The 26,656-nt window shown below is 54.3% G+C and overlaps 1 protein-coding gene across 1 annotated transcript; it reads right to left on the bottom strand.

Moving 5' to 3' along the window:
* Positions 1-217: 217 nt before the first annotated feature.
* On the bottom strand, positions 218-26,656 carry STARD10 (StAR related lipid transfer domain containing 10). The gene is made up of 7 exons (XM_058545663.1): positions 26,549-26,656; positions 25,875-26,185; positions 4,304-4,451; positions 3,566-3,669; positions 2,736-2,853; positions 870-922; positions 218-638 (listed from the first exon to the last, which is right to left on the bottom strand). Exons 2-7 carry the CDS (start codon positions 26,079-26,081, stop codon positions 393-395), a joined length of 876 nt encoding a protein of 291 aa, XP_058401646.1. The 5' UTR covers positions 26,082-26,185; positions 26,549-26,656; the 3' UTR covers positions 218-392.

Here is a 26,656-nt window from a genome sequence, read left to right as displayed (position 1 = left end):
AATAGACACAAGGAGAACGGAACACACCATGAACAGAAGGAGGGGGTGACCACCTCGCCCCCACCCCACACTGCCCCAGCTACACATGGGGAAATGGGGGGCTGCCTCAAGGAGCAAAATAATTAATAAAATTAACAAAATGAGCTGTGGAACAATGGGGCCAAGGGCAGCGGTCAGGCCCCGGGGAGGTCGGAAGCAGGCACAGCGATGAGCCAGCTGAGGCTGTGGGATCGTTTATTGGGGCTGTGTCCAGCCAGGCCGCAGCGCTAGCCTGGGCCTAAGCCCAGCGTCCCCAGGAGGTACAGGAGGTGGGGGAGGGGAGAAAGCGCGGAAGGATCCGCCACCTCCGGGCTCCCCCCAGTCTTGTCTCGGTCCCTGTGGTGGTGCCACGCTCAGGTGAGCGAGGTGTCGTCGTCGCTGCCCTCCCCGCCTGCACCGCCCGAGCGCTCCTCCCGGCTCTCTGCCACCGCGCTCTCATCGATGTTCTCCAGCGAGTCCGCATGCTGTACCGACAGCTCCGACAGCGCCAGGCTCGGCAACGGGCTCTGCTCCGGGTGGAGCCACGGCTTGAAGTGCGGCTGATGCTTCTGTTTCCACTCCGGGTACTTGACGCACGCCTTGTACATCTTCTTCATGGCCTGCAGACCCGCCGCACAGCGAGTCAGGGGAGAACGGGGCGCGGGACTCCCGCACCCTCCAGTGGCTCAGCCCCCGGCTCCCAGCACCCTGCCTCTTGCCCCAGTTTCGTGATTCCGCCCCTCAACCCTAACCCCGCCCCCTGGCTCCCAGTCTCCATCCCTGACTCCACCCCCTCATCCTGGTATTGTCTCCCCCAGCCGCCATACTCCCCAAGTCCTAAGGCCACTCACCTTGGGAGCCAGGAACTGAGAAGACTTATTCACCACCCACTTGGGTAAGGAGCCTGTGAGGCAGGGAAGGGTAGTGAGGAGAAGGGAAGGAGCAGCTTCAGGGAGGCAGCCCCCACCAAACAGATCAGCTCCCTCCCTCCAGCCCGGGCTTCCAGGGAGGCCACCTCTTCTCTGTGCGGAGGGGAAGGTGTGAGGCAAGTCCTATAGGACTTCATCCTCACTCCCTCTTTCCACCGCAGACCAAGCTCCTCAGACTCAACTCTGCCGTGTGTCCCCCGCCTCTGCTGAGCCCCGGAGGGCTGCATGGAAGAGAACCACAGGTCCTAGGTGACCACAGGCTGCATGTGGGTTGGAACCCTGACCCACCAAGCTCCCACCCTCCGCGCCTCTCCTCCACTCACACTGACATCCTTTCTCACCTCAGCCCCTCTACCATGAAGGACCCTGATGCTCAGCCCCTCCTCTGCCTGTCTTTCCAAGCCCCCAGCTCTGGAAAACCTCGCTGACTACAGAGGCCTCTTAACTGAGCACCCCAGCCTGGCCTGACCTGGAATCCCAGCTCTCCACCCTGTCTCACTTCCAAGTGTCTGCTCTGCCTCTGATACCCAACGCACTCACTCAGTGAGGTGCTGGGGAGTCCTGAGTCTGGGCCACTGGGCCCTCGGTGGACCTTAGGGTGTGACCAGGGAAAGATGCTCTCAGGGCATCAATATAAGGCCTGCGTTAAGTCCCCTGAGTGGACACTCTAGTCATTCACTCAGTCACTCCACATTCACTCAATGATACCCACCCTGGGCCAGCCCTGGAGACCCAGAGAGGAACTCGCTGTTGGGGAGGCCCAACAGTGTGCCAAGGCTCTGCTAGAGGGGTATGGGCGCACATAGCAGGGAGCCAGTGACTCCTCTGGACATCAGGGACAGAGGAAGTGACATCTGAAGCAGCCCTGGGATGAGGAAGGGAGGAAGGGAGGGGAAGGGTTTCTGGGCTGAGGGAAAGGGCTGACTAGACAAGGAGGTGGGAATGTGTAAGGTGTGAGGAGGGCCTGGGAGACTGGGGGAGGGGCCTCAGACTTCACTCTGAGGGCAATGAGAGTCACAGAAGAATTTTAAGCAGAAGAGTCATGAGAAAATAAATGTTTTGGAAAAATTCCTCTGGTAGCTGGTATGGACAGACAAGGTGGCTGAGTATGGAGAGATGAGCGATTCAGGAGCTATTTAGGAGGTAGAATCAATAAGAATCTGTGACTGGATTTGGGAGCTGAGAAGAGGGAGCACCAGACGACTCCCAGGTTCTTGGCATGGGTGACTGAAGGGTGGAGATTCAGGAGAAGTGGCAGATTAGGAGGGGAGACGGTGAGTTCAGTATTGGACACAGTGAGTCTCAGGTCCTAGAAGACATCCTGAGGGACATGTCCAGGAGGCCAGATGCCACAGGGGTCTGGATCTCAGCAGAGAGGGACATGTGGTCAGTTGGCCACAGAGGCCTTGGGAGTGGCCAAGCCTTCCCAAGGGAAAGAGGACTGAAGCCTGGAAAACCCAGGCCTCCAAGATGGGCAGAGGATGGGAGCCAGCAAGACAGACAGAGTGGGAGCAGCTGGGGAGTGGAGAGCAAGTCAGAACATGGGGCTGTGGGACCCTAGGGAGGAGCGCCAAGCTTCACTGTGGAGCAGTGGCTACCACCTTGGCCCCTGCTTTTCAAACCATTGTAAAGACTCAAACCTTAGTTCAAATGATGTTTTGGATGGAGATGCCCTAAAATACAAAACAGCTCCTGACAGAGGTCCTTCTAGGTCCCTAGTAGATCAAGCCCCATCCCCTGTGGTATCGGGAAGGATCCCATGATAGGCTGCCAGGGCCAAGCCCTCACCTTTGGGGTCCACCTGGGCCAGGTACGTGATGACGCAGCTCTTGGGCCCCGTGCTCTGGATGAGATAGCCCGTCTGGATGGACACAGCTCGGACCAAGTCTTTCCGAGGCGGGTATTTCTGGGAACGGAAGGCACAGGGAGGTGAGATCAGGGTGGGGGCACAGGAGGTGCCTTTGTGAATACATACACACACAGAGTTAGTTAGTTCACATCCCCTGGCGTCTACTCCAGGCCAGGCCTGATGCTGGGGTGAGGAGAAAGGGAGGAGTCAGACTAAGTCATCCCTGCCCCTCTTAAGCTTTCTCTGCCCCTCTTAAGCTTTTCCTGTTCCCCTCCAGAAAGACCCCAGGCTGGGCTCAGGGTTCAGGAGCACACACATAGGCGCGCACACACACACACACACACACACACTCTCTCTCTCATCCTTGCCCAGGCCAGCTGTACCTGCCTGTCCTCCCTGCCATGGAGATCAAGGCAGCCCAGCCTCACGGAGGGCCAGAGGACCCTGCCTCTCACCTCTTGCTCTCTTCTTTCCCAGCCAGCCCGCCCCAGGGCCCAACCAACCAAAGTCAGCCCATCCCACCTGCTTGCCCACAGTAATGGCCCACACTGCACTCTCCTCATCTGCTTGAGAGTCTCAGGAGGGAGAAAGGACCCATTATTCTCTTTATATAGGAAGGACACTGAGGGCCGGAAGGCTTCATGCCTGGCCTGAAGTCACAGGGAAGTTACGGTAGCAGCCACACGCCCCTCCCCAGACTAGGCCTGCCAGCCCAGCCCTACCTGGCACCTTCCCCTGGCCACCAAGCAGGGAAGGCAGGTCAACTCACGGGATGCTTGACTGAGTAGTTCATAATGATGTAATCAGTGCCCATGGGGAGCCAGGAGCGGAGGGTGATGACATCACGGTTCTTCAGGGGCTTTGGACACCTCCCTGTGGAGGGCAAGGGACAGTTCAGCCAGACCTCTGGCCTGCCTGCCTGCAAGGGAGGGCGTGGCAGAGCCAGAGACACAGGGATGCCTAGTTAACTGATGGCTCCCCCTGATCCAAACAGGTACCCACACCCACCAGACCACAGTCCCAGAGCTGGAACTAGGAAAGAGACACAGCAGAACCCTCTCCCCTCCTGGCTCCGGCCATCCCTGCTCCTCACAACCTCACACAGCCCTTACCTTGTGGCTGGGCCTGTTTGTATACATGAATGTCAGTGTATGGGAGAACAACCATATTGTTGTGAGTGTGTGTACATGAAAATGTGATGTGTGACTGTGAGCATGTGACATGTGGCTCTGGGTTGCATCTATGACTATGTATGCAAGTGTTTGTGTGGAATGTGTGTACATGAACATGGGAGTGCATGTGTGTTTGAGTGTACATGTGTATGTGCCCAAGGGTCTGGGAGTGGACAGGGATGTCAGGGAGGGTGGCCCTACATCTTAGCACTCAGGTCTCTGAGCCCCCTGGCCATGGGAGAGCCCACAAGAAGGGAAGGTGGGAGGAGGAGGCTGGGCTGGAGGCCTGGACAGAGGCGGAGGGGGCTGGGATGAGAGAGCCTGTGCCTGCTCACAAGAGTAATAGCCCACGTCAGCGTTGACTGTCAGGCGGGCAATGTCAAAAGTCTCAATGACGTTGCTGTCCCACTTCTTTCGGTATTCAATGTCGTGTAGGACGTCGTAGAGTGTCTCAGCTGGCACGTCGCGGCACTCCATCCGGCACTGCAGACAGACATGTGGGTTGTCAGCATTGCACAGGGCTCAGAGCCATGGCCAGGGGACCAGAGAGCAGACAGGCAAAGGGGAGAGGAGGAGAAGGAGGGCACGGAGGAACAGCAGCCTCTGAAGCCAGCATGGGCTCCCCTCTTGCCACAAGCCCTGTCTAACCCTCCCAGAAGCCACCTGTGCCAGGAGACAGACAGCCCCTGTATCCAGAGACCATCTCCCCCATCTCAGCCCCCACCAAACCTTCCCAATCGTCCCAGTCTCCTCCTCCAGGAAGCCTTCCTGAATTACTCAGCCAGACCTTCTGGGCTCCATACACTGTCTCTCTATCTGTGCCCTCCCAGACCCCTGAGAGGTCCTCGTGGGTGGAGGCTCAAGCCTCGTATGGGCACATGTTAAATGAAATGAAAGCATGAATGAACACACAAATGCCTAAATGCGTTTCTTTCTCTTCTGTCACCCAGTCATACCATTTGTTCTCCTTTTTTTTTTTTTCTTTCAACAAACATCTTTGGATTTTTTTTTTATTTATTAGCCTTGCCCTCAAAGAGCTTTCCACCTAGGGGAGAAAATAGCCAAGGATTTCCTTTTTTATTTAACCCTGATAACAACTCTGCCAAGCAAGAAATCCAAGGAGGAACCTGAGGCTCAGAGAGGTTAAGTAACTTGCCCAGGGTCACCCAGCTGTTAAGCAGCAGAGCTGGGATTTAACCCAGATCACATGTCTGGAAAGCAAGTAAAAACAGAACCAGGTTTCACTAGGTTTGCAATCTGCAAGATGAAACTCAGTCCATGCCCTTGTTCTGTGATTTTTTTCACCTGAGAGCCCAAACCTCAGGCTCAAGTTCCCCTCAGCAAATGGACAAGTTTTCTTGTGTAGTTTAAAAAGGTCTCCCAGAACTGGGCGTTCAGACAGTGCCAAGGGAACAACACACATTCCTTTCTACTAGAAAGGGGATACATGCAACCATATGAGGGAGGGGTCCCATTGCCATCCCCCAATCCTCCTCTCATTTGGGCGGGGGGACATGTATGCACAGAAAAAGCTCAGGAAGCATACTTCCTAAGGTGTTAACAGTGGCAATCTCTAAATGATAAAAATATGATGGTTTTATTTTCTCTTTTCTGTCTGTATTTCCAGTTTTCTAAAATGTACAGTACTGCTTCTGCAATAATGAAAAAATTTAAATAATAAGGTCCCCGCAGAGATACTGAGAGGTGCACTCACCACATGCCAGGTACTATACCCTTATACGTGCATCACACCAGACATTGCAGCATTTTATTCTTACTGCAATGCTCTGAGCTATTAGCCCCATTTTGGAATTCAGAAAACCGAAGTTCAAGGACAGACTCCAGCCTGCAAAGACTCACTGTGAGACCCTGAACAAGTCACCCTCCCTCTCTGCCCTGTTTGCTTTTCTGCTCCATGAGGGGTAAGACTAGATCCATCATTTAACAAATGGCCCCCGGTTCCAGCCTGGTGTGGAGCACACAAAAGTCAGAGATGAATCTGAGGCCTGTCCTTGAGGCTTCCAGTCGAGGAAGGAGACCAACTTGGAAATGGACAGGTGCCCAAAACTGCCCAGGGAGAAATGGAGGAGGAGGTCAGCTCTGCGGGGTGGGTGGGGGATCAGGCTTCATGGAGAAGCTCAGTCTGGAAGGTGCGAACAGAGAGAACAGCCAGGGCTCAGGCGCAGAACCCTCTCATCAGAGGCAGACAAGAGTGTGGCCTGTAGGGAAGTGAATGAGTCCATCTGCTCCAGTTCCCATGGTATGGTGCAGCCTAAAACTCAAAAAGTGCTGGTTCCAGGTCTTCTTGGAGAAATGCATTATGCTGGGGCTGGGTCAGAACTAGTACAGGATGAACCTGGGACATCTTATTGTGCCAGAAAGTAAAGTAGTACTCACAGAATGACAGGGACCTTTCCCAGCAGACACAGGAGCCAGCGTGAAGGGCTCCCACGGATTTGGTGACCAACTCATCAGGGTTTGCTGGGGCTTTCCCAGTTTTAGCATTAAGAGTCCTGGGCAGGGGCAGGCCCCGTGGCTTAGGGTTAAGTGCGCACGCTCCGCTGCTGGCAGCCCAGGTTTGGATCCCGGGCGCACACCAACGCACCACTTGTCTGGCCATGCTGAGGCGGCGTCCCACATACAGCAACTAGAAGGATGTGCAACTATGACATACAACTATCTACTGGGGCTTTGGGGAGAAAAAGGGAAAAAACGGAGGAGGATTGGCAATAGATGTTAGCTCAGGGCCAGTCTTCCTCAGCAAAACGAGGATTGGCATGGATGTTAGCTTAGGGCTGATCTTCCTCACAAAAAAAAAAAAAGATTCCTGGGCAAACTAGGACAGGTGGCCACCCTACCACAGGCTAAAGCTGGGATGACCTGTGTATTAAAATAAATAATGATGGGCCGGCCCGGTGGCTTAGCGGTTAAATGTGCATGTTCCGCTGCTGGCGGCCCGGGTTCGGATCCCGGGCGCGCACCGACAATGCACCGCTTCTCCAGCCATGCTGAGGCCGCGTCCCACATACAGCAACTAGAAGGATGTGCAGCTATGACATACAACAATCTCCTGGGGCTTTGGGGGGAAAATAAATAAATAAAATCTTTAAAATAAATAATGATGGGGCAGGCCCAGTGGCATAGTGGTTAAGTTCACATGCTCTGCTCCAGCAGCCCAGGGTTCACAGGTTCAGATCCTGGGTGTGGACCTACACACCACTTATCAAGCCATGCTGTGGCAGTGTCCCACATACAAAGTAGAGGAAGATGGGCATGGATGTTAGCCCAGGGCTAATCTTCCTCAGCAAAAAGAGGATTGGTGGGGCTGGCCCGGTGGCGCCCCAGTTAACTGCACACGCTCCACTTCGGCGGCCCGGGGTTCACAGGTTGAGATCCCAGGTGTATCGCTTGTCAAGCCATGCTGTGGCAGCGTCCCATATAAAGTAGAGGAAGATAGGCACCGATGTTAGCCCAGGGCCAGTCTTCCTCACAGAAAGAAAAAAAAATGAGGATTGGTAAAAGATGTTAGGTCAGGGCTAATCTTCCTCACCAAAAATAAACAAATAAATAATAAACATAAATAAATAATGATAGTAACAGATTATATTCCACTGAATAAAATAGGAAACCAATGTATATACAGGTATGAATAAATAAATAAATGGAATGTTTGATGAGGAACAGAGTACACAGTTTCAAAGTACCTTCCCATCAAATACTTCTTAGAAAGGGCAAATGGGTAACTTCATAGTAGAGGAGTCTGGCAGATACCACCTTAATCAAGCGATCAAAGTGAACATCAGTAGTAACAGGACAAGTAACAACTGGGTGCTGTCTGACAGGACACAATGAAAAGAATACAGGCACCACCTATGTGATATTTCTGCCAAGATACATAACCTAAATCTAATCATAAGGAAAACCAGACAAACTCAAAATGAGGGACAAAATAACTAGCCTCTGAGTGTCAAGGTCATGAAAGGCAAGGAAAGACTCAGGAACTATGTCAGACTGAAGGAGACTAATGAAACATGAGTGAATGAATGAGTGAGTGAGTGACTGGACAAAGTAATGGGAGGGATGTGATGGTGAGAAAGGGGTTGGAGAAGACGGCAGAGGCCTGATCTGGCTCCATCATGAGCATCCAGACAGCCTTCTGTGGAGCAGCCATGTGGAGGTCTGGGTACTGCACCAGACGTTCAACACACACTCGCTCTTCACCCCAAATGTACGAGCTGGAATTATTCCTTTGCTGCAAAATAGAAGACTGAGACTCAGAGGACTGAGCCAATCTGCCCAAACCAGACAGCAAGAAAGCAGCAGAGCAGGGATTCAAAACCGGATCTTCCTGTAGTCTTAACCACCAAGAAGCACTTGAGTGTGGCTTCTGAGGAAACCAGAACTTCTCTAAATCCAAGTTTGGAAATAGGTTTGGCTTTGCAAGTCCTCACACATGTTACCCTGGACAGTGAGCGTACGGACAGCACGGAGGGGCAGGGACAACAGAAATATGCTCCGTAGGTTGGAATCCAACCTGAGAATGCCTCCTCCCTCGGGCCAGGCACCCTGCCCCCAGGGCCCAGCTGCACCACGGCGGGGGCACACTGAGCAGGGGCCCACACTGCCCATTCTCCCTCGGGCCTCTGGATCAGGGCTGCTGTGGCTTCAGAGCCAAAGTCCTCCCTCTGAGACAGCAGGCAGTGGGCGGAGCGCGCAGAGCCGCAAGACAGACGGGCACCAGTTAACTGTAAACTCTGCATAACATCTTATCTTTAAGATTAAGAGGGAAACATCAAAAGTTTCCCAGGCTCATGGCAGACTCGCAGGGAGGAAGGCCAGCAGCAGGGCCCTGTTGGGAGAAGGGTACTGGGAAGGCGAGAATCCTGGCTGTGGCAGTGGTATTGCAGGTAAGGAAACTGAGGCAGGCCGGTGGCTAGTCCAGAGAGCGTCCTCGTCCTCAGGCGTCCCCATCCCTTAGCACTGGGCCTGGCTCCTGGCCAGGCTCTTTCCACAGCCCCCAGGAGGCAGCGCCTGCGCTGAGGGGTAAATTACATCCAGCATTGTTCCTGCCCGCAGCTGCAGCCAGCTGCCACACCAGCAAGGTGTAATTCTAAGAGGCTTTGGAAGGACCGGTGGGGGTAGGGGTGAGTCATTGGAGAGAGCACCTGGTAGGCAGGCCTGTTACCAGAACCCACAGCCATTAGGCCCTGGGCAAGTCAGTTACTTCAGCTGGACACCTGGGAGCTCCCCTTGCAAACTAGAACTGAAGGTGGGCGGGGGCGGGTGGAGGTGTGCAGCTGTTGCTCAGCCAAGGAGCCATGCTCGGCTGCAAAGCCCTTGAAGCCTGGTTACCACAGGGAGCCTGACGTGCAGCCATTTTACAGCTGAGAAAACCGAGGCCCAGAGGGAGCAGGTGACACCAGAGAAACTACAGACTGTGTCCCTTTGCATTTGCTCTGTCCAAACCCCATGAGGTGGAGAACTGGGATTGCCCAGAACCCCTGGGACCAGCACCAGCCCCATGCGGCCCCGAGGGAAGAGGCATTCTCATGTTGGATGCTGTGGGAAGTATGGGAGCAGAAGGCGACAGAGCCTAAAAGCAGAAGGAGCTGAACTACCGACAGGGGAGAGAGGGTATTTCAGGCAGAGGGGCTGGTGAGTGCAAAGGCGTGGAGGCTTAAATAAATAAGTACAGAACAGGGTCCACTGCCCACGCTATCTCTCTCCCTGTCCCCTCTCCACCCCTTGCCCTGCGCTTCTCTGCTTCTCCAGGGGGCCTTCCCAGAGCTCAGCTTAGAGAAGGAGGAATCTCCACAGGAGGAGGGAAGTGGGAGGGACGCAGGGAGATAGCCGGCCTGAGACAGGGGAAAAGAAGTCAGGTTCCCTCCATGGGGCTGTGGTAGGGCCTTGAGGGCCAAAGGCCAGGGCAGTAACAAGCAAACTGACAGACAGGTGGACCCAGTCTGGCCCTCACCCCAAGACCGCCCACAGCAGGTCTCCAGTATCCTTGCCCATGGGCTATGTGGGGCACACAGGTCATCCCAAAGTCCAAGGGACCCAGGAGATGATCTCTTCCACCACCACTCACCACTCTTCAGGTTACCACTGGGGAAACTGAGGCCCAGACAAGGGTAAGGGGTTCATTTGGGCTCTGAGACATCCCATAGGCTGTGCTGACTGCTCACCACGTTGCATTTTAGCAGACAGTGTTTTTAAAGGAATAACTGTTAGGCAAATCACCCTTTCCCAACAGAACTATATTCAAATCAGAGGCCAAGTTCCTAACTGGGGGTGGGGTGCTAAGCATCAAATCAATCACAGCCCTGAACAATAGCCACAACCTCAATAACCATGACCATGTGCTCCAAATCACTAATTCCTCATCCCACAAAGGAGACAGCAGCACCTGGACTGTGGGCCCCACAGGGGCTGAAATTTAGGCCAAACCACCTCTGCCAGTTGTCAAGGGCACCAAGCTGCATCCCGTGCAGACATCATCTCTTACCCTCCCAACACCCTGATGGGTATCATCATCCCCATTTTACAGATGCAGAAACTGAGGCCCAGAGAGGTACAATGACTGACCAAGGCCACATGGCTAACAACGGTGAAGCAGAGAACCAGAGCCTGGGTGAGCCTGACCCCAAAGTGTCAGGACTTTCTGCGACCTTCATCAAGGGGCAGGACTGGCCCAGCTAAAACAAACACCCTGGGAACCGGAGACTGTCTTAAATGATGGTTATTATGCAGCACTCATTGGATTCAGAGGGCTTGCTGACCAGGGAGGCGAAGCTCAGAGATTCTTCCTCTGAACAAAGCTCCTGAGTTGATCCTCAGACCTCACTGGGCTCAAAGACAGGGCCACGCTTTTCCAGGACCCAGCACTGGAACTCTGCACCTGGAAGCCCCCTCTGAGAACCTTTCCGGCACCGCGTGGCCCCACCAGACCCAGCCGGGCCCCACAGATTCACAATTTATTTGTGAAGCAGCAGTTCTGGGTCAGACAGGCCTCTGTCCTGCCACATCCTGCCTGTGTGGCCTTGGCTTGGGCAACGGACATCAGCTCTGAGTCCCAGTATCTTCATGTGTCAAACAGATAATCCTCCCTCAGAGTGGAGCTGTGAGGATTAAATGGGACTTGTACATAAAGCCCCTGCTGCCCTCCTCCAGCCCCAGGCCACAGCAGCAGCTTTCCTTAACTTCTCAGGCCCTGCTGAGAGGAGCACCTTCCTGCTAGTCTCCAAAGGGAAGGATATACAGGGACAAGAAATAAAGTTTAAAACCACAGAAATGCCCCAGGTCCCTCTACAGGGTAGACAGACAGGAAGTGGGTGGGCAGCCCTCTTACCCCAGGGCCCTGACAAACCAGAGGTTCCACCCTTATAACCACAGCCAGGCATTGCCTTCCCCATGTCAGACCAGGCGCTGAGAGAGCAGAGACTGGCCTGGGGCACACAGCAGACGAGCGGCCCAGCTCCAGCGGCCCCTCTGCCCTGTCTGCTCCCAGTCTCCTTCCAGGGCCCACTCACCGCCTGCTGGCTTCAGGGCGCTCCACTCTGCCCCTCCCAGAGGCCCCACGGAGCCGGCATTGAGCCAGGCTGACAGGGCACCTGCCCTTGCCTCTGGTTTCTGGGGCCCCTAGAATGGAGACCCCTAAGACCTTCCCCTAAATCCCCCCAACAAATGTCAAGAGTAGCTCATGGGCACTGACACAGGGGTCAGGGGGAGCGGGGTGGGGCAGAAAGGGGGACGTGGAGAGAGGTCTAATCAGTCCTGCAGTGAGTGGTTGAGGCCCTTCCTCCCTGAGGCTTGCCCAGAATGCTTTCCCAGGACTTCCCCTCGCTGGCTCCTTTCCTATTTTGTCTTCAAACTTCAGCCTGGCTGTCCTCTGTCCAAGCAGCCCACCCTGTCCCTAAATTCCTCAGGTTGCCACTCCTCCACCCCTAGTGCCTCCGTCCATCAGCACACACTGCGACACACTGACTTGCCTGCAATGCTGTGGCCCCGGTTCATCTTGGCTTCCCCTGTGTCTGGCACAGTTCGGTAAAGAACCGTTGCCTGAATGGCAGAACAGACAGGTGAGCCAACAGAGAGGCTGTGCCTGTGTGAGCTTCTCTGACCGTTAGTGCGCTGGGGCCGTGGCCAGTGGCCCTCAGTGCTTCTGTGGAAGTCAGAAGGAAGAGTCGTCATGAAAACCTCCTGGACTCTGGTAAAAATCTCCGTGGCACTTGAGGCCGATTACTACTTCTGCCATCATCCTCTTATAAAATGGAGTCTAGGGGTAAGGGGTGTCAGAGACAGGTTCAGGGGAGATGCCAGGACTTTAAGATCTTTAATAGTTCTGATAGTTTAAGAAAAGTAATTTAAAATTGTACTGTGGTACCAATTTATACTTAGTAAATTAGCAAAAATATATAAAATACCCACTGCTTATGAGGATATGGTAAAACTGTTGCCAAAAATTGTTTCCACCATTCTGAAAAGAAATTTAGCAAATATTTTTAAAATCATAAAAATGTATTTTTCAACTCAGTTCCCAGAACCTCAGGACCAGAAATTTACACTCAGGAAAAAACACAAATTAAGAAAAAAGTTCTGTTACAATATTCAGGACTATATTATTGTATTTGTAATTAGCAAAATATATTGGAGAACAATATATTGGAAATGATGTGGCTCTAATACTGAGGCAAGATATAGCACAGGCAGTTAGGGGCTATAATGCAAGGTCTGACCAATAATATCAATCAGACTTCTGGGAAAACCTAGGAACATAATCGTCATCCAAGTCTGTGCTCTAACTACAGATGCTAAAGAAGATGAAATTGAAAGTTTTTATGCAAATATTCAACAAGAAATTGATCATACACCAAAACACGACATGATAGTAATTATAGGTGACTGGAAGGCAAAAGTAGGAAATAAAGCAAAATCAAACATCGTTGGAAAATTTGGACTAGGGGTCAGAAAAGAAGCAGGAGACTGGTCAAGGATTCCTGCAAAGCCAACAATCTGTCCATTGCAATACATGCTTCAAGCAACCGAACAGGTGACTGTCTACATGGACATCACCAGATGGCCAATATAGAAATCAAATAGACTATGTAATTGGAAGCAGGAGATGGAGAAGCTGTATTCTCTCTGCCAAAACAAGACCAGGAGCAGATTGTGGTCCTGACCACGAACTGTTCATATCAAATATCAGAGTGAAGCTTAGGAAGAACACTACAAGAATCGTAGTGCCAAATATAATGTAAACAACATTCCCAACAAATTCAAAGTCTACATGATAAACAGATTTGCATTGTTAAACTTCATTGACCAAGAACCTGAAGAACTATGGACTGAAACTAGAAATATTATTAAAGAAGAATGCGAAAAGACAATGCCTGAAGTAAAAAGAACAATCGAGATGGACGACAGAAGAAAACCAAAACTTGTTAAGGACAGGCGAGAAGCAAAAGTAAAAGGTGACAAAGCAGGGTTCAAATCCTGAAAGCGGCTTTTCAGCAACTGTCACATAGAGATAAAGAGAACCACTCTAACGGCCAATGCCAAGAGATAGAAGAGAACAACGAACAAGGAAGAACAAGAGGTCTCTTCCAGAACATTCAAGAAATCAAAGGGAAATCTGAACCTAGACTAGGAATGCAGAACAACCAGCAGGAAAGCACCCTATCTGAGCAAGAGTAAATAGAGGAAGATGGAAACAGTACACTGAAGATCTGTACAGAAGAGACAAATGGATGACAGACTCCTTAGAAGAAGATTCCTATGAGGAAGAACTCATAATTCTAGAAAGTGAAGTGAAAGCTACCCTGAAAGTACTGGGAAGAAATAAGTCATCGGGGTAGATGGGACATTGATAGAATTATTTCAAGCCACAGAGACTGAATCTGTCAAAATCCTAACAAGAATATGCCAACAAATATGGAAAACAAAACAGTGGCCTACAGACTAGAAACGCTCAATATATATCCCAGTCTCCAAGAAAGGAGATGCCAAGGAGTGCAGTAACTACAGGACCATTGCTCTAATTTCCCATGCAAGTAAAGTGATGCTCAAGGTGCTGCAGCAAAGGCCTTTACCTTACGTGGAGCAAGAAATGCCTGATGTCCAAGGTGGATTTCAAAAAGGGAAAAGCACACAAGATTTAATTGTGATTATTCGTTGGCTACTGGAGTGCGCCAGAGAATTTCAGAAGAAGGTTAGTCTATGTTTTATAGACTATAGTAAAGCCTTTGACTGCGTGGATCATGACAAGCTATGGGCTGCTCTGAAAGAAATGGGTGTGCCTCAGCACTTGAATGTCCTGATGCGTAACCTGTATTGTGGACAAGAAGCCACTGTCAAGACAGAATATGGAGAGACAGAATGGTTTCCTATAGGCAAAGGTGTCAGACAGGGTGCATTTTCTCTTCCTATCTGTTTAATCTGTATGCACAACATATCATACAAAAAGCTGAGCCAGGGGGCCGGCCCGGTGGCGCAAGCGGTTAAGTGCGCGCGCTCCGCTGCAGCGGCCCGGGGTTCGCTGGTTCGGATCCCGGGCGCGCACCGAAGTACTGCTTGGTAGGCCATGCTGTGGCGGCGTCCCATATAAAGTGGAGGAAGATGGGCACGGATGTTAGCCCAGGGCCATCTTCCTCAGCAAAAAAAGAGGAGGATTGGCGGATGTTAGCTCAGGGCTGATCTCCTCACAAAAAAAAATAAAAATAAAAAAGCTGAGCCAGACTCAGATGAAGGAGAAGTGAAAGTTGGTGGAAGAAATATCAACAATCTAAGATATGCAGACAACACCATCTTACTGCCAGAAAGCAGCAATGACTTGAAACAACTTCTGAGGAAAGTGAAAGAAGAAAGTGCCAACGCAGGACTTTATTTGAACCTAAAGAAGAAAAAATCATGACTACAGAAGAACTACACAACTTTAACATAGACAATGAAGACACTGAAATTGTTAAAGATTCTGTTTACCTTGGTTCAGTCATCAATTTAAATGGAGACTGCAGCCAAGAAACCAGGAGAAGACTGAGACTTGGAAGGGCAGCAATGAAAGAATTAGGTAAGATCATCAAGTGTAAGGAAGTGTCATTAGAGACCAAGGCCAAGATTACCCACATGCTCATAATCCCAATTACTATGTACAGATGCGAAAGCTGGTGAGTGAGCAAGGCTGACAGGAAAAAACTGATTCATTTGAAATATGCCGTTGGAGGAGAGGTCTATGGATACCCTGGACTGCCAGAAAGACGAACAAGTAGGTCCCAGAGGAAATTAAGCCTGAACTATCGCTGGTGGCAAAAATGATAAAACTGAGGCTGTCCTACTTTGGGTATATCATGAGAAGGCAGGACTCTTTGCAAAAGACAATAACGCTGGGAAAAGTAGAAGGCAGCAGGAACAGAGGAAAATCAAATACAAGACGGATTGACTCCATAAAGGAAGCTACAGGCAGGAGTCTACAAAAGCTGAGTAGGGCTGTTGAGGACAGGACAATGTGGACATCATTCACAGGGTCGCCAGGAGTCAGAGCTGATTTGATGACATGTAACAACAATTGGAGAACATCCTGGAACACCACCAATAGCAGGGCCTGGCTGGGTTAAGAATGACACATCACCTGGATGATCATTGCCCAGCTACTGAGGACTGTGGGCTCCTCCAGGGCAGGGGCACAGCTGAGCCGCCCCTGAACCCTCAGAACCCAGAACAAGTCTGGCAGGGAGCAGCTGCTGGAAATGTTCATGAATTAATAATTCTAGAGCAATATGAGAAACTTCTACAGATGCAATGTTAAATGAACAAAAGAGGATACAAACTTGTACCTGTGCCATGGTCTAAACTATGTATAAATTATCTGCATCCTTGAATGAGAGCTAGAAGGAACCAAGGAAAGTTTTACTCAGGAATTGAGGCCCTGAGTTATTTTTCATGTTTGGATTCTTGTTACTGTTGGTACAATATAGTTTATGCAAGATGTAGAAACTATACATTTTTTTTTCTAAGTAAAGAGTGTTGTCCAGAATCCCGAGCTCCTCATTCCCTGGACCTGGAAGCCTGGACTCAGCTGAAACGGGGCCTGAGGCTGCCGTGCTGATGCTGAGTTACCTTGGAAATGTTCCGTGTTGTGCGGCTATGCTGGGAGTGGAGCCAGAGGGGACTCAGGGCCCTACTACCCTTGTGCTGGGTCACAGGCATGACAACCCTGCGGGGGATGGGGCAGGAACAGAGGGAAGCCAGGGATGCAGGTAGAGGGAGGGGCACCTAAGCAGAGTCTTAAAGGATGAGCAGAAGAGCAGATGGCACCCAGATGTAAGGAGGAGGAGGAAGCTGCTGGCAGAGGTGCTGGCATGAGCCTGGGGCCTGGAGATGGCCTGGACCGGCTGCGGGAAGGCGAGGGCTTGTGCAGTTCCATGAGGTAATCTGAGTGAACAAGGATGGAGGCGGGAGGAAATGGAGCTGTCCCTTGGGCACCTCAGGCTGTTCATTCACCCATCCATTCAGCAAATGTGAATGGTGTGCCAGTTCTGTGCCAGGCTCTGTGCTAGGGGCCTTGCAAATTCACCTAATTCCATCTTCTCAATTACCTGAGAGGGGGCAGGATTATGCCCATTTGTAAATGGTGGCTCAGAAAAGTGAAGCGAGGAACCAGCCTCGAACCCAGTGACCCCAAGTCCACCCCCGAGGCTGTTCCCTAAGAACCAGGCTCTGCTCTGTGAAGGACCCAGGGAATCCCAGGTGGGCCAGTGCCTGGCCAGATGAAGACCGTCCCTGGGGGGTCCACAGTAGGGACTGGGGCTGTTAGTCTGGCTCTGTTAGGCTGGCTCTGCCTGGAGTGAGGTGAGCTGGAAGGACAGAGAGAGCACATGTGGTATGCTGTAGGCCCAAAGCAGGGTTTCATTCCTCCACCTTCCGATTCAGGATTCCCACTTGTAAAATGATTAGACAAGCCCTGTGGCCCTCTCTTCCGAAGGGAAGGAGATCTGGCACTGGATACGCCCAACCCATCTTCTCTCTAAAAGTGGATCCCCCCCAAGACTGTGGTGGAGAGTGGAGGTGCTGCCACGCCTCCCCTAGACAGAGCTCCCCGTGTCTGCTCAGGCAGACCAGCGAGGCCCTTCGGTTGCTCTCCATCCAGGGCTGAGTGACTCATCCCTGCTCTGCCTCCCTTCCCCTTCCCTTCCTCCAGTCTCCCAGGACCCCCATCTCCACCCCCCAGGCTTCAGAGTGGCAGGCCCCAGCTCTGCAGCATGAGAAACATCCTGCTCTGACATCTCAGAAGCTGACCTCCTGGTCTGGACCTCCGCCACTCTGCTCCAGCCCTGGGGGAAACGGGGAGCCAGACAGAGGAGGGAGAGCTGAGAGCAGAGAATGAGAGAAAACGGAGGGGGTGGGGGGAGACCAATGAGACAAGACAGGGGCCAAGGCTGACACACAGACATCAAGACAAAGACAAATTGGATAAACACCTCCCATGGCTTCAGGGACTGCCAGTGACCTGATGCCCCCAAAGCTCTCTAGTAAGCTCCAGACTGCATCCTCCTGGGCATCACGCCCCAGACAGCCCACAGGCGCACACTCACCATGTCCACTACCGTTGTATTATCTACCCCCAGTGCCCACTCCCCTCCGCTCCCCTCCTGTGCCTGGAACCTGGGCCAGGTTCTGGACTCATCCCTCACTCATCCCTGGGATTCTACTCAGCCATGACCTTCCCAACAGCTCTTCACCAACCCCAGGCAGGCCTCACCATCCTTGCTTGGACCACTGCGGCTGTATCTTTGTCTCTGGTCTCCTGGCTCCCAGGCCAATCTGTCCCTGCAGCCAGGGAGCTTTCTAAAACCCAGAGCTGATGATGGCACTGCCCAGCTTGAAAGGCTCTGCCTTCTCTCTCTGCCTTCAGGATCAAATCCTAACTCTAAAATGTCCTCCTCACTCTGGCTCTGCCTCTGCTCCTTCCTCACCCTTAGCCCGCACCCCTGCCGCACAAGTCTACCTCACTGAGAGACTCAACAAGACCTTCTCAGCATGCCACCTGCCTCCTGCTGGGCCCCCCAGGTCCCACCCAGACACCACTGCCCCCACCATGCTGTCAGCCACTGGCCTCCCTCGCCTGAGTTCTCACGAAGGGCTGTCACTGTCTCCATCGGTCTCCCCACTAGGCCTTGAGAGCAGGACTGGGGCTGATCCATCTCCAGCTCCCCAGCACCAGCACCGTGGCTGGAAGAGTGGGTGAGAGGCATGAAGAGAGGTTTGCTGAACAAATAACTGGGACAGAAAAAAAAAAAAGGAGGAAAAGGGACAAGTAGAGACATGAAGGCAGAGGCAGTGACCATCAGAGACGGGGATGAAAACACACTCTAAGGGGAAACTCTGAGACCCAGAGATAGGCCCAGAGGCAGGGACAGGGGCTGGATGGAGGCAGGGAGGGGAACACCGAGGCAGAGCCAGAGCTGAGCAGGGGGCAGGAGCGCCAGGAGACAGCTGAGGAGACATAATTGGATCACAGACAACTCTGCTGCAGTGAGGGGGCGTGACTCACACACACAGAGTAACGCCAGACACAGAAACACACACAGTCTCACACTCAGAGGCACAGACACACAATCTTGGGCATGCACAAGCGCACACACACACACACTCAGTACAGATTTAATGACCCTTGTCAGGTGCCTACCCCAGGGCTGTCACCTGGACAGTTTGGGGCAGACCCAGTCCTGCCCCTGAGGGTCTCACCGTCCACCCAACTAAGGACCATATCACAGACTCAATCGCCCACAATCCAGCTCCATACGCAGAAGGCCCACACACAGAAGGCCAGACAACTCCTATCACATCATCCTGTCCTCATAACACACAACCACCATCTGGTATCTTATTTAGTTACTTGTTTGCTTCTATTTTGCTTGGCTCCCCCTCAGGATATAGGACATGTTATCCCTCATGACAGCAGGGTCTGATCTGTCTGGTTTGCCACGAAATTCCTGGATATTCTCGGCATACAGTATGTGCTCAATAAATATGTGTTGAATGAACGAATGTTGGAGACACACAAGGGAACTCCATCCTCTCTGGTTGTCAGGCCTCTGCCTTAAGACTTATCACCTCCCTGGTCCAGTACCAGGTGCCAGGCAATCTGGAAGGGTCCAAAGACAGAGAGGGGCATCCAGGAGATGGCAGAGGGGATCTCAGGGAACCAGGGGTAGATGCAGGTTGTGGCATGAAACCCACAACCCAGGGTGAGAGTAAATGGCCCAGGCACCGCAGCAGGGGAGACCAGTCGGTACTTACCCCCAATTCCCATGGCGGGGGTGGGGGATGTACGTGTGCAGGCATTGTTCATCTGTCCCAAAAAATTCTAGAGAGACATCAGAGGTAGCAAGTAGCTGCCTTCCTTCGGGGAGCCAGGGTGGGAGGCGGGGAGGCAACTGTTATGCTAAAGCCCCAGAGAACAGCTCCAGCTGCCCTGTGCCACCTGCCCCAGGCTCTCCTTAATGACAGGTAAGAGGAGTCTGTACTTGGCATGGGACCCACCACTAAGTTCTGGGCCTGCTACTTTCTTCCACTGCCTGTGTTTCCAAGGCTCCAGGGGCCCCAGAGCATCGAGGCCAGCCCAAGCATGTCAGAGAGGACAAAGTGAGGCACAGAGAGGCACAGAGACCCCTAAAGCCTGAAACTTGGTCTGAGCAGCTTTCCTCCCACATGTTGCTGGAGCATGCTCATCTGCAAAGGTAAGGGGCAAAGGTAAGGGGCAGGACTGGAAGAGGGCTTCTAGCCCCATCTATCTCGGTGGCAACCTGGCACCCCGGCCTGTGCCCACTGGCCCCTCAGGAACAGGCTGGAGCAGCCCAGTCAAGGTCCCAGCTCCCCAAAGAGTCTCAGGCCTCTGGGGTCATGGCACCCACAGCCCTGGCTCCAGCTGGCCACCCCCAGGCGTGGAGATGCAGGGGAAGAAAGAAAACCCATCTCTCTACAGGACTCCCTCCTTTCTCTCATCTCCTGAAACTTTAAAGACTCTCGGCAGGAAACTGAGCTGGGGCTCGTTAAAGTTTAAAAGCCAGAGCCTGGGGAGCTGGGCGTGGAGGCCCTGAGCCAGCCTGGAGGCTGAGGGCTCTTCTAGCCCTGGGGGACACTGACTGGAGGCACCCACCCCACTCCCACTGGTTTCTCACCCCCGGGGGGCTGCACATCCATACCATTTTACATCCCAGCCTGCACAACACTTCAAAGTTTGCACATTGCAAAGAGTTATGCTGTAACCACCATGTCCCCACTATTATCCCTCCTAAATCTCTCTGCACGCAATCCCCTGCTCCAGCCCCCACAGCCCCTGTTTTGGCGCAGGCCTCAGCCCCTCTGTCCAGACAAATATGGCAGCACCCTCCTCCTACACCTGCCTTGTCTAAAACCCACCCCTGGCACCCCAGGACCTCTAGGACCCAAGTCCTAGGGCCTTGGTCCAGCTCTCTGATCACTTCCAGCCCCCTGAGTTCCACGTCCCACACTGAACCACCTGCAGTTCTCCTAACGCGCTACCCTGCTTCCCCACTCCGGGCCTTTGCACGGCTGTTCTCTGTATGGAATGCTCCCGATGCCATCAAACTTATACTCCTCATTCTCCACCCAATTCCAAAGGGATGACCTGAGAATTCCTCCTCTGTGAAGCCTTCCCTGGCCCTCAAGCCTGGTTCAAAGGCCCCCTCTGGGTGTCCACAGCTTCTGTGACAAGTGTCTGTCCCAGCAAACAACCAGGAGCTCCTCAAGGGCAGAGTTCATGTCTGATTCCCCTCTCCATCCCCAATCTCCAGCAGAGGCCAGGCGCAGAGGCTATCAGTGAGTGTTCACGAAGGAGCAAATGAATGAAGGAAGTGCCGGAAGTCAGGCAGGGCAGCCCTGCTATCCACATTTGACAGATGAGGAATCTAAAGCCTAGGCAGGGGCAGCAACCTGCCCAAGGCCACATGGCCAGGACTCTGGATCCTGTGCTCTCTCCGCTACTGCCGCAGGAAAACCCAGGCACCTCCTCCAGGAAGACTTCCCTAAAGCCTCCAGCAACCTGTGACCTTTCCCTCCTCTGAACTCCCCCACCTGAAGGTCTGGACCCTGACTACCTCAGGTCATGTTCTCTGGGCGCCTGTTCCCTGAGGACAGCTCTGGAGCTACTTCATCCAGCTGCCCCCGGGCCAAGAGCTAGAGCCAGCCAGGACAGGGGTCCTCAGGGCCTAACCCTGGATTCAGAAGCCCCATCTAGGGACCTCTCTGAAGGCACAGACTGGCAAGGCCTTAGCTCTCCATCCTTACTCTGTGTCCAGCAGTGCAGACCCCCCTACCATGGCCTAAGGCCCGGATGGCCTCTACAAACCCACCTGCCCAGCAACTTCCTGTAGAGATGGGGAAACTGAGCCCCACAGGTGGCAGAGGCCAGCCCGAACTGAACTCACCGAGTCCAAGGCCCTTAAACTAGATTAACTCCTGCCCCTGCCACCCACAGATAAGAAGACTGGGCTTTTGCCCAGCTGGGTCCCCTCCAGGGTGCCTTCCCACAGTGACATAGCACAGGAAGACCCAAGGCAGAAGAGAAGGGTAAGTTGTAAGCCACAGGGTCCTGGAGACAGAGGGCCCAATGGTGCTAATAAGCAGGACCGAGTGAGTGGAGAGATCTCAGCCTTAGAGTCCCAAGGACCTGGGTTCTGATCCTGCTGCTGCCACCTTCTAGCTGTTTGGCTTTGCACAAGTGAATTCCTGCTCTGAGCCTCGGTTTCCACATCTGTTTGATGGGGTTAATAAGACCCACAGCACAGGACAGTTGTGAAGACTCAGTGCAAAGACATAAAGAGAACACCTGGCCCTGCCCCTGCCCCCACCTTCCCCGTGACCCTTTTGAGTCCCACAGACTGTTAAGAGTAAGAAGGGCCCTTGCAGATCCCTGAGGTGATCCCGAAGGTCACAGGGGGAGAGAATGAAGCACTGAGATGAGACAGCCCTGAGCACTGGCTTAAGAGCATGGAACCCAGGGGGCCTGGCATGTGAGAGCAGGGGGACAGTGAGACAGGGCAGGGAGGGGGCACTGGAGCTTTCTCCAAAGGGGAAGGGGAGGCGCTGTAGGACAGGCAGTCAGAGGAGACAGGTCCCCACTGCCCAGCTTCCTGTGGCAAGAGGAACCTCAGGTTCTCAGCCACACTCCCTCAAGAGACCTCACACTCCTAATTCAGCCGCCGAGCCCCTCAAGGCCCCTGCCCACCGGCCCCACACCTGCCTCTGTGATCAGCCTGTGAGCATCTACCTCAGGAGGGGGTCACCTGGAATTGTGAGTCTTCTCTCCATCAGAGTCTGGAAACCTCTGAGGACAGGAGCCAGGTCTCCTCCTCTGCCTCTCACATGGCTGGGCATGCAGCCGCATTGGAGAACCTGAACACGTGAGCCTCCAGGGCAGAGCTGGGCAGGCCATGTCATCTCCTGCTTTTCGTCCCCCGTTCCTCATCCCTCTCCTGTGGGCCCCAGCACAGGCGCTGAGTTTAGAGGCTCTTGGAGCCAGGAGAACCCCACGGCACAGATAGAGAAACAGCCCAGAGAGAGGCAGGGTTGTGCCCACAGTCACACACACAGCAAGAAGATACCACAGCCCGGACTGGACCCCAGGCTCTTCCCCAGCTGGCCCTGCTTGAATGACTGACAGATCCCCTGGTTTCCCATTTCTCACACCACTACAGGAGCTGTGGGGAAGCCTGGCCTGGGCATTGAGACCTGGGTTCAGGTTCCAAGCTGCCCTCTAGCTTGGACCCAGGATCTATGTTCAGCATGTCTGCCTCTGGGACAAGACCTGACCTCTCAGGAGGTGGTATCTGCCTCCTCTCCACCACCCAGAGCACAGTGCAGGCCTGGGGGCAGGCCAGGAGAGAGGGAAAGGGTGGAGGTGGCCTCCCACAGCCTCTTCCCTTTGTCCTGGCTCCAAATGCTGCACCCAGAGCCACAGTGGCTTCCAGGGACCTCTGGACACAACAGCAGGGAGAAGATAAGTCTGGGGGAAGGGAGATGAGGCAGAGGAAATCAATCAGGTAGATGGATAGGTGGAATTCCACTCCTATCCTGGGATCACAAGCACAAGGCATGTCAAGGGGGCAGCTGGCTTGCTCAGCTCAGTGGATAGGCCCAGAACAGGCTGGGGCAGGAGCTGGGTAGGGGGCAGAAGCTCAACAAAGACCTGTGGCTGAGGCCTCCTGAAGTGACCCAATCATCCCTGAGGACTCTGGCTCAGACCTGCTGTGTGACCTTGGCAAGCCACTCCCCTTTCTGGGTCTCAGCTTTTGCATTTATCAAACAAGAATGGGATGAGAACACGGAGGCCTTCAAAGAGTTATTGATGGGGTCAAATGCCATAATGTTGACTAAGATGGGAGCCCAAGTGGAGAGGAGCAGGGGCTCTGGAGCCAGGCCAGCCTGAGTTTCACTCCTACCTCAGCTGCTGTGTGACCTTAGGCGAGTGACATCACCTCTCTCAGCCTCAGTTTCTTTGTTTGTAGCATGGAGACAAGTCTACTACTGCCCAGGACTGGCCTGAGGGTAAATTAAATGATAGAGAGAAATGCTTGGCTCAGAGCAGGGGCTCTTATCAGAAATGGGATTCCTGGAATCTTGGAGATGGGGAGCTCAGAGACCTCTGCCCACCTCCCAGAGTCCAACCTGGCTGTGCTAAGAGGATCAGGGATCCCAGGATGCCCATAACCAAGGCCCCAGCCTCTAACCTGGGCCCCAGCTCTTCTCACCTCCTGTCTCCAACCCTCCTTCCACAGAACAGAGAGGGCTAGGCTGGCAGGCTGGAGATCTGGGTTCCAAGCCTGGTTCTGCTGGGACTTGGCTGTGTGATGCTGGGCTGGCCCCTCTGCCCCTCTCTGGACCTCAATGTCCATACTTGTACCCCAGTGAGAGGGGAGTACGAAATAGGGATTTCAAAGGGCCCTTTGGCACCTCCAACCTCTGCTCAGTCTGAGAGGGAAGGAGGGTCGGGGTCCTGGCTGCCAGGGAAGGTGTATGCCCTGACCAGAAGCCCACAACACCCCAGTCTTTCCAAGTCTCCTCCACTCCCAAGGAAAGCCACCTGACAAGTCTGATCTGGCCACAAGGGGTCTGTTGCGGCAGTTGGCAGTCTGGACTCAAACCCGCCAACTCCAGTCCTGGACTGGGCTGGGTTTACTCATTAACCAAGCCAGATGGAGGAGGCAGCTCCACCCTGTTGACACAGAGGGTGGGAGTACTGGACTCAGTTCAGACCTTCCCCTTCCTCTCCTTCTGGAAACTACACTTCCCCACCCCACTGCGCAGCACCGGCCTCAAGCCTTTCCCAGGTCATAGTCAGGAAAACAACCTTGTTCTCACAACAACCTCGCTCACCTTTCATTTAGTTTGTTCCTATCTTCTTTCCCTCCTTCTCTCCTTCATTCAACCAACATCCCTGCTCTGTCTGTGTTGGATGCTGGGGACACAAAGAGGGATAGAACCTGTCCCCACCCTCAGAGAGCACCAAGCTGGGACATATCAGCTGCCCTTCCCTTCCCTGCTTCTCTGGCTCAGACATAGGTCAGGCCCCCCGCCAAAACTCCCAGCCCAGGGTCCTCAGGCCTTGGCAGAGAGCCCCAACGGGGAGACACACATGGAAACACAGAGAGTAAGAGACAGTCAGACGGCCAGAGTGCATACAGACAGTCATAGAGGGGAGAAGGGAAGGCAGAAGGGGCAAGCCAGAAGGCCACATGGGGACAGATGGACAAAACTGTAAATGACTAAGATAAGGCGAGGCAGAAAGGCACAGAGTCAGAGAGGGAAGGTCAGGCATCTCTGGCCCTGGTGTGAGGCCAAGATGCCCAAGCTCAGTCAGAGAGCAGCTCCAAACAGGAGGGGCTGGAATAGGGGGAGGGTAGCAGCACCCTGAGTCCAGTGCCCTGCCCCACTTGCAACAGGAATACACTCCTCCACACAGGTTTTCCAGAAGGAAAGCAAAAAGGGGAGGGCACGGGAAAGGGAAGGGAGGTGAAGTACACAGCCACTGCCAGGACCCTGGAAGAGAGACCTGCCCCCGATGAAATGTGGCACTCATAGCAATCAATGCCAGATGTGTTGGGGCAGCTACTGAGGCCTCTAGACCAGAGTCATCACCAGCCTCTGCCCCACCTAGTCCCCCAAGGGAGGTGGGTTCATGGGGTCCCAAACCCCAAGCCTGCCCTGTGGTGGCAAAGAGAAGAAAATCATGGGGCTGTGAGGAGGGGCTGCTGGCTGAGGGGGCCGAGGTGCCTCCCTTGGCGACCTCATCCCCCCGCCTGGCTCTGTGTAAGACAGGGTCATCCAAGCCCTGCCTTCACGATCTGTCAGCCACAGTCCTGAGTCCCTGCAGGAGACTCAGGGAGCTGCCAGGGAGGGAAAGAGGAAGAGCAAGCACCAGGCAGGAAGGAATCAGGGCCCTGGCACCCAAGGGTGCAGAGAGTGGGGAAGGAGACCCAGCTCAGGCTGAGAGAACCAGGAATTAGGAAGAGATGGGCTCAGTCTCCCACCTGGGATGACTCAAGTAGGGGAGCAGGAGAAGGCTTCCGGGGGCAGAGGGGTCCCCGAGGGAGACCACTCTCCTAGACGGACCTGGCAGCAGCCCACCTCTCTGGAGCAGGCATGGGCATGCAGAAGCCTGGGTTCCGGCTAAGTGAGCCAGAGTGAGTCACACTCCCTCTCTGGGCCTCAGATGTCCCATCTCTGTGATGGGGGCTTGCCCAGCCAACTGTGCCTCCTCCTGCTTCCTGGCAGGATACTTTTTCTGAGGTGCACAACCAGGTGTCTGTGGCCCTGCGGGAGGACCAGGAAACTCCTTGTCAGAGGCGGCAAGGGCGCAGCGGAGGCGCACGTGGGGCAGGGGAAACCTACCTTGATCTTGTGCAGGGTCCGATCCATCTCCACAGCCTGCACCCACACAGACACGCCGGCCTTGCTGTAGGTCAGGTTCCAGCCCGCCTCGGCCTCACACTCTGACCGGAAGCTGCGGAAGTCCTGGTCGTCGGGCACCTGAACGCTGTCGCGGCCCAGGACTGGCCGAGGCCCTTGGGGCTCCGTGGAGGCAGCCGACTTCTCCATGGGGAGGCCCAGGGCCCTGGTCCTAGTCCGGTTCTCCTGGGTCCTCCGCGGAGGCTCCGACAACGTCGACGCGGCTGCAGATGCTGACGCCACCTTCCTGGGACCTGCAAGACCGGTTTGGGGACCGGAGTCAGTGCGTTGGGGGCGCGGGTGGGAATGTCCAGGGTCCTGGGCAGGTGGAGAGTTCGAGACAGGCAGGGGCTGGCCCCCTGGGGAGGACGGACCGGCACAGGGCAGTCACGGGGCCACCCCCTAAGGAGCGACCCCAGCCCTCCTGGGCCGGAGCGAGGGCTGCGGATCGGTGCGGGGGCCCGCGGGACCCGGGGGAGGCCGGGCCCCAGGGGGCGGGCGGTCCGGCGGCGTCCGCGCCGCGCTGGCCGGACCGGCTCAACTAACTCGGCGGCGGCGCCAGCGCGGGAAGCGCGCGGGGCGGGCGGCGGGTGCGGCGCAGCTGGCCGGCCGCTCACCTGTGCCCGCCGCTCCGCCGGGGCCCGCCGGGCCGGGGTGCCCGCGCCGCCGCCGCCGCTGCCCGGGCGACCGGGGCCGCGCGGGGCTCTGGGGGAGGAGCCGTGGGT

The sequence above is a fragment of the Diceros bicornis genome, chromosome 7 (assembly GCF_020826845.1).
Source record: "Diceros bicornis minor isolate mBicDic1 chromosome 7, mDicBic1.mat.cur, whole genome shotgun sequence".
Lineage (NCBI taxonomy): Eukaryota > Metazoa > Chordata > Mammalia > Perissodactyla > Rhinocerotidae > Diceros > Diceros bicornis.
Note: the sequence above shows the minus strand (reverse complement) of the source record. Positions and strands in the feature narration are given on the sequence as shown.

Bases quoted from the DNA above. Each gene is read 5' to 3' on its own strand.
- STARD10 (XM_058545663.1), bottom strand. From the start codon at position 26,081: ATGGAGAAGTCGGCTGCCTCCACGGAGCCCCAAGGGCCTCGGCCAGTC. The intron at 3,670-4,303 runs GTGAGCAGGCAC...TGCCCTCCACAG, and splicing joins TGACGTGGGCTATTACTCTT to GGAGGTGTCCAAAGCCCCTG. The intron at 923-2,735 runs GTGAGGGCTTGG...CCTGCCTCACAG, and splicing joins GGCCCAGGTGGACCCCAAAG to GCTCCTTACCCAAGTGGGTG.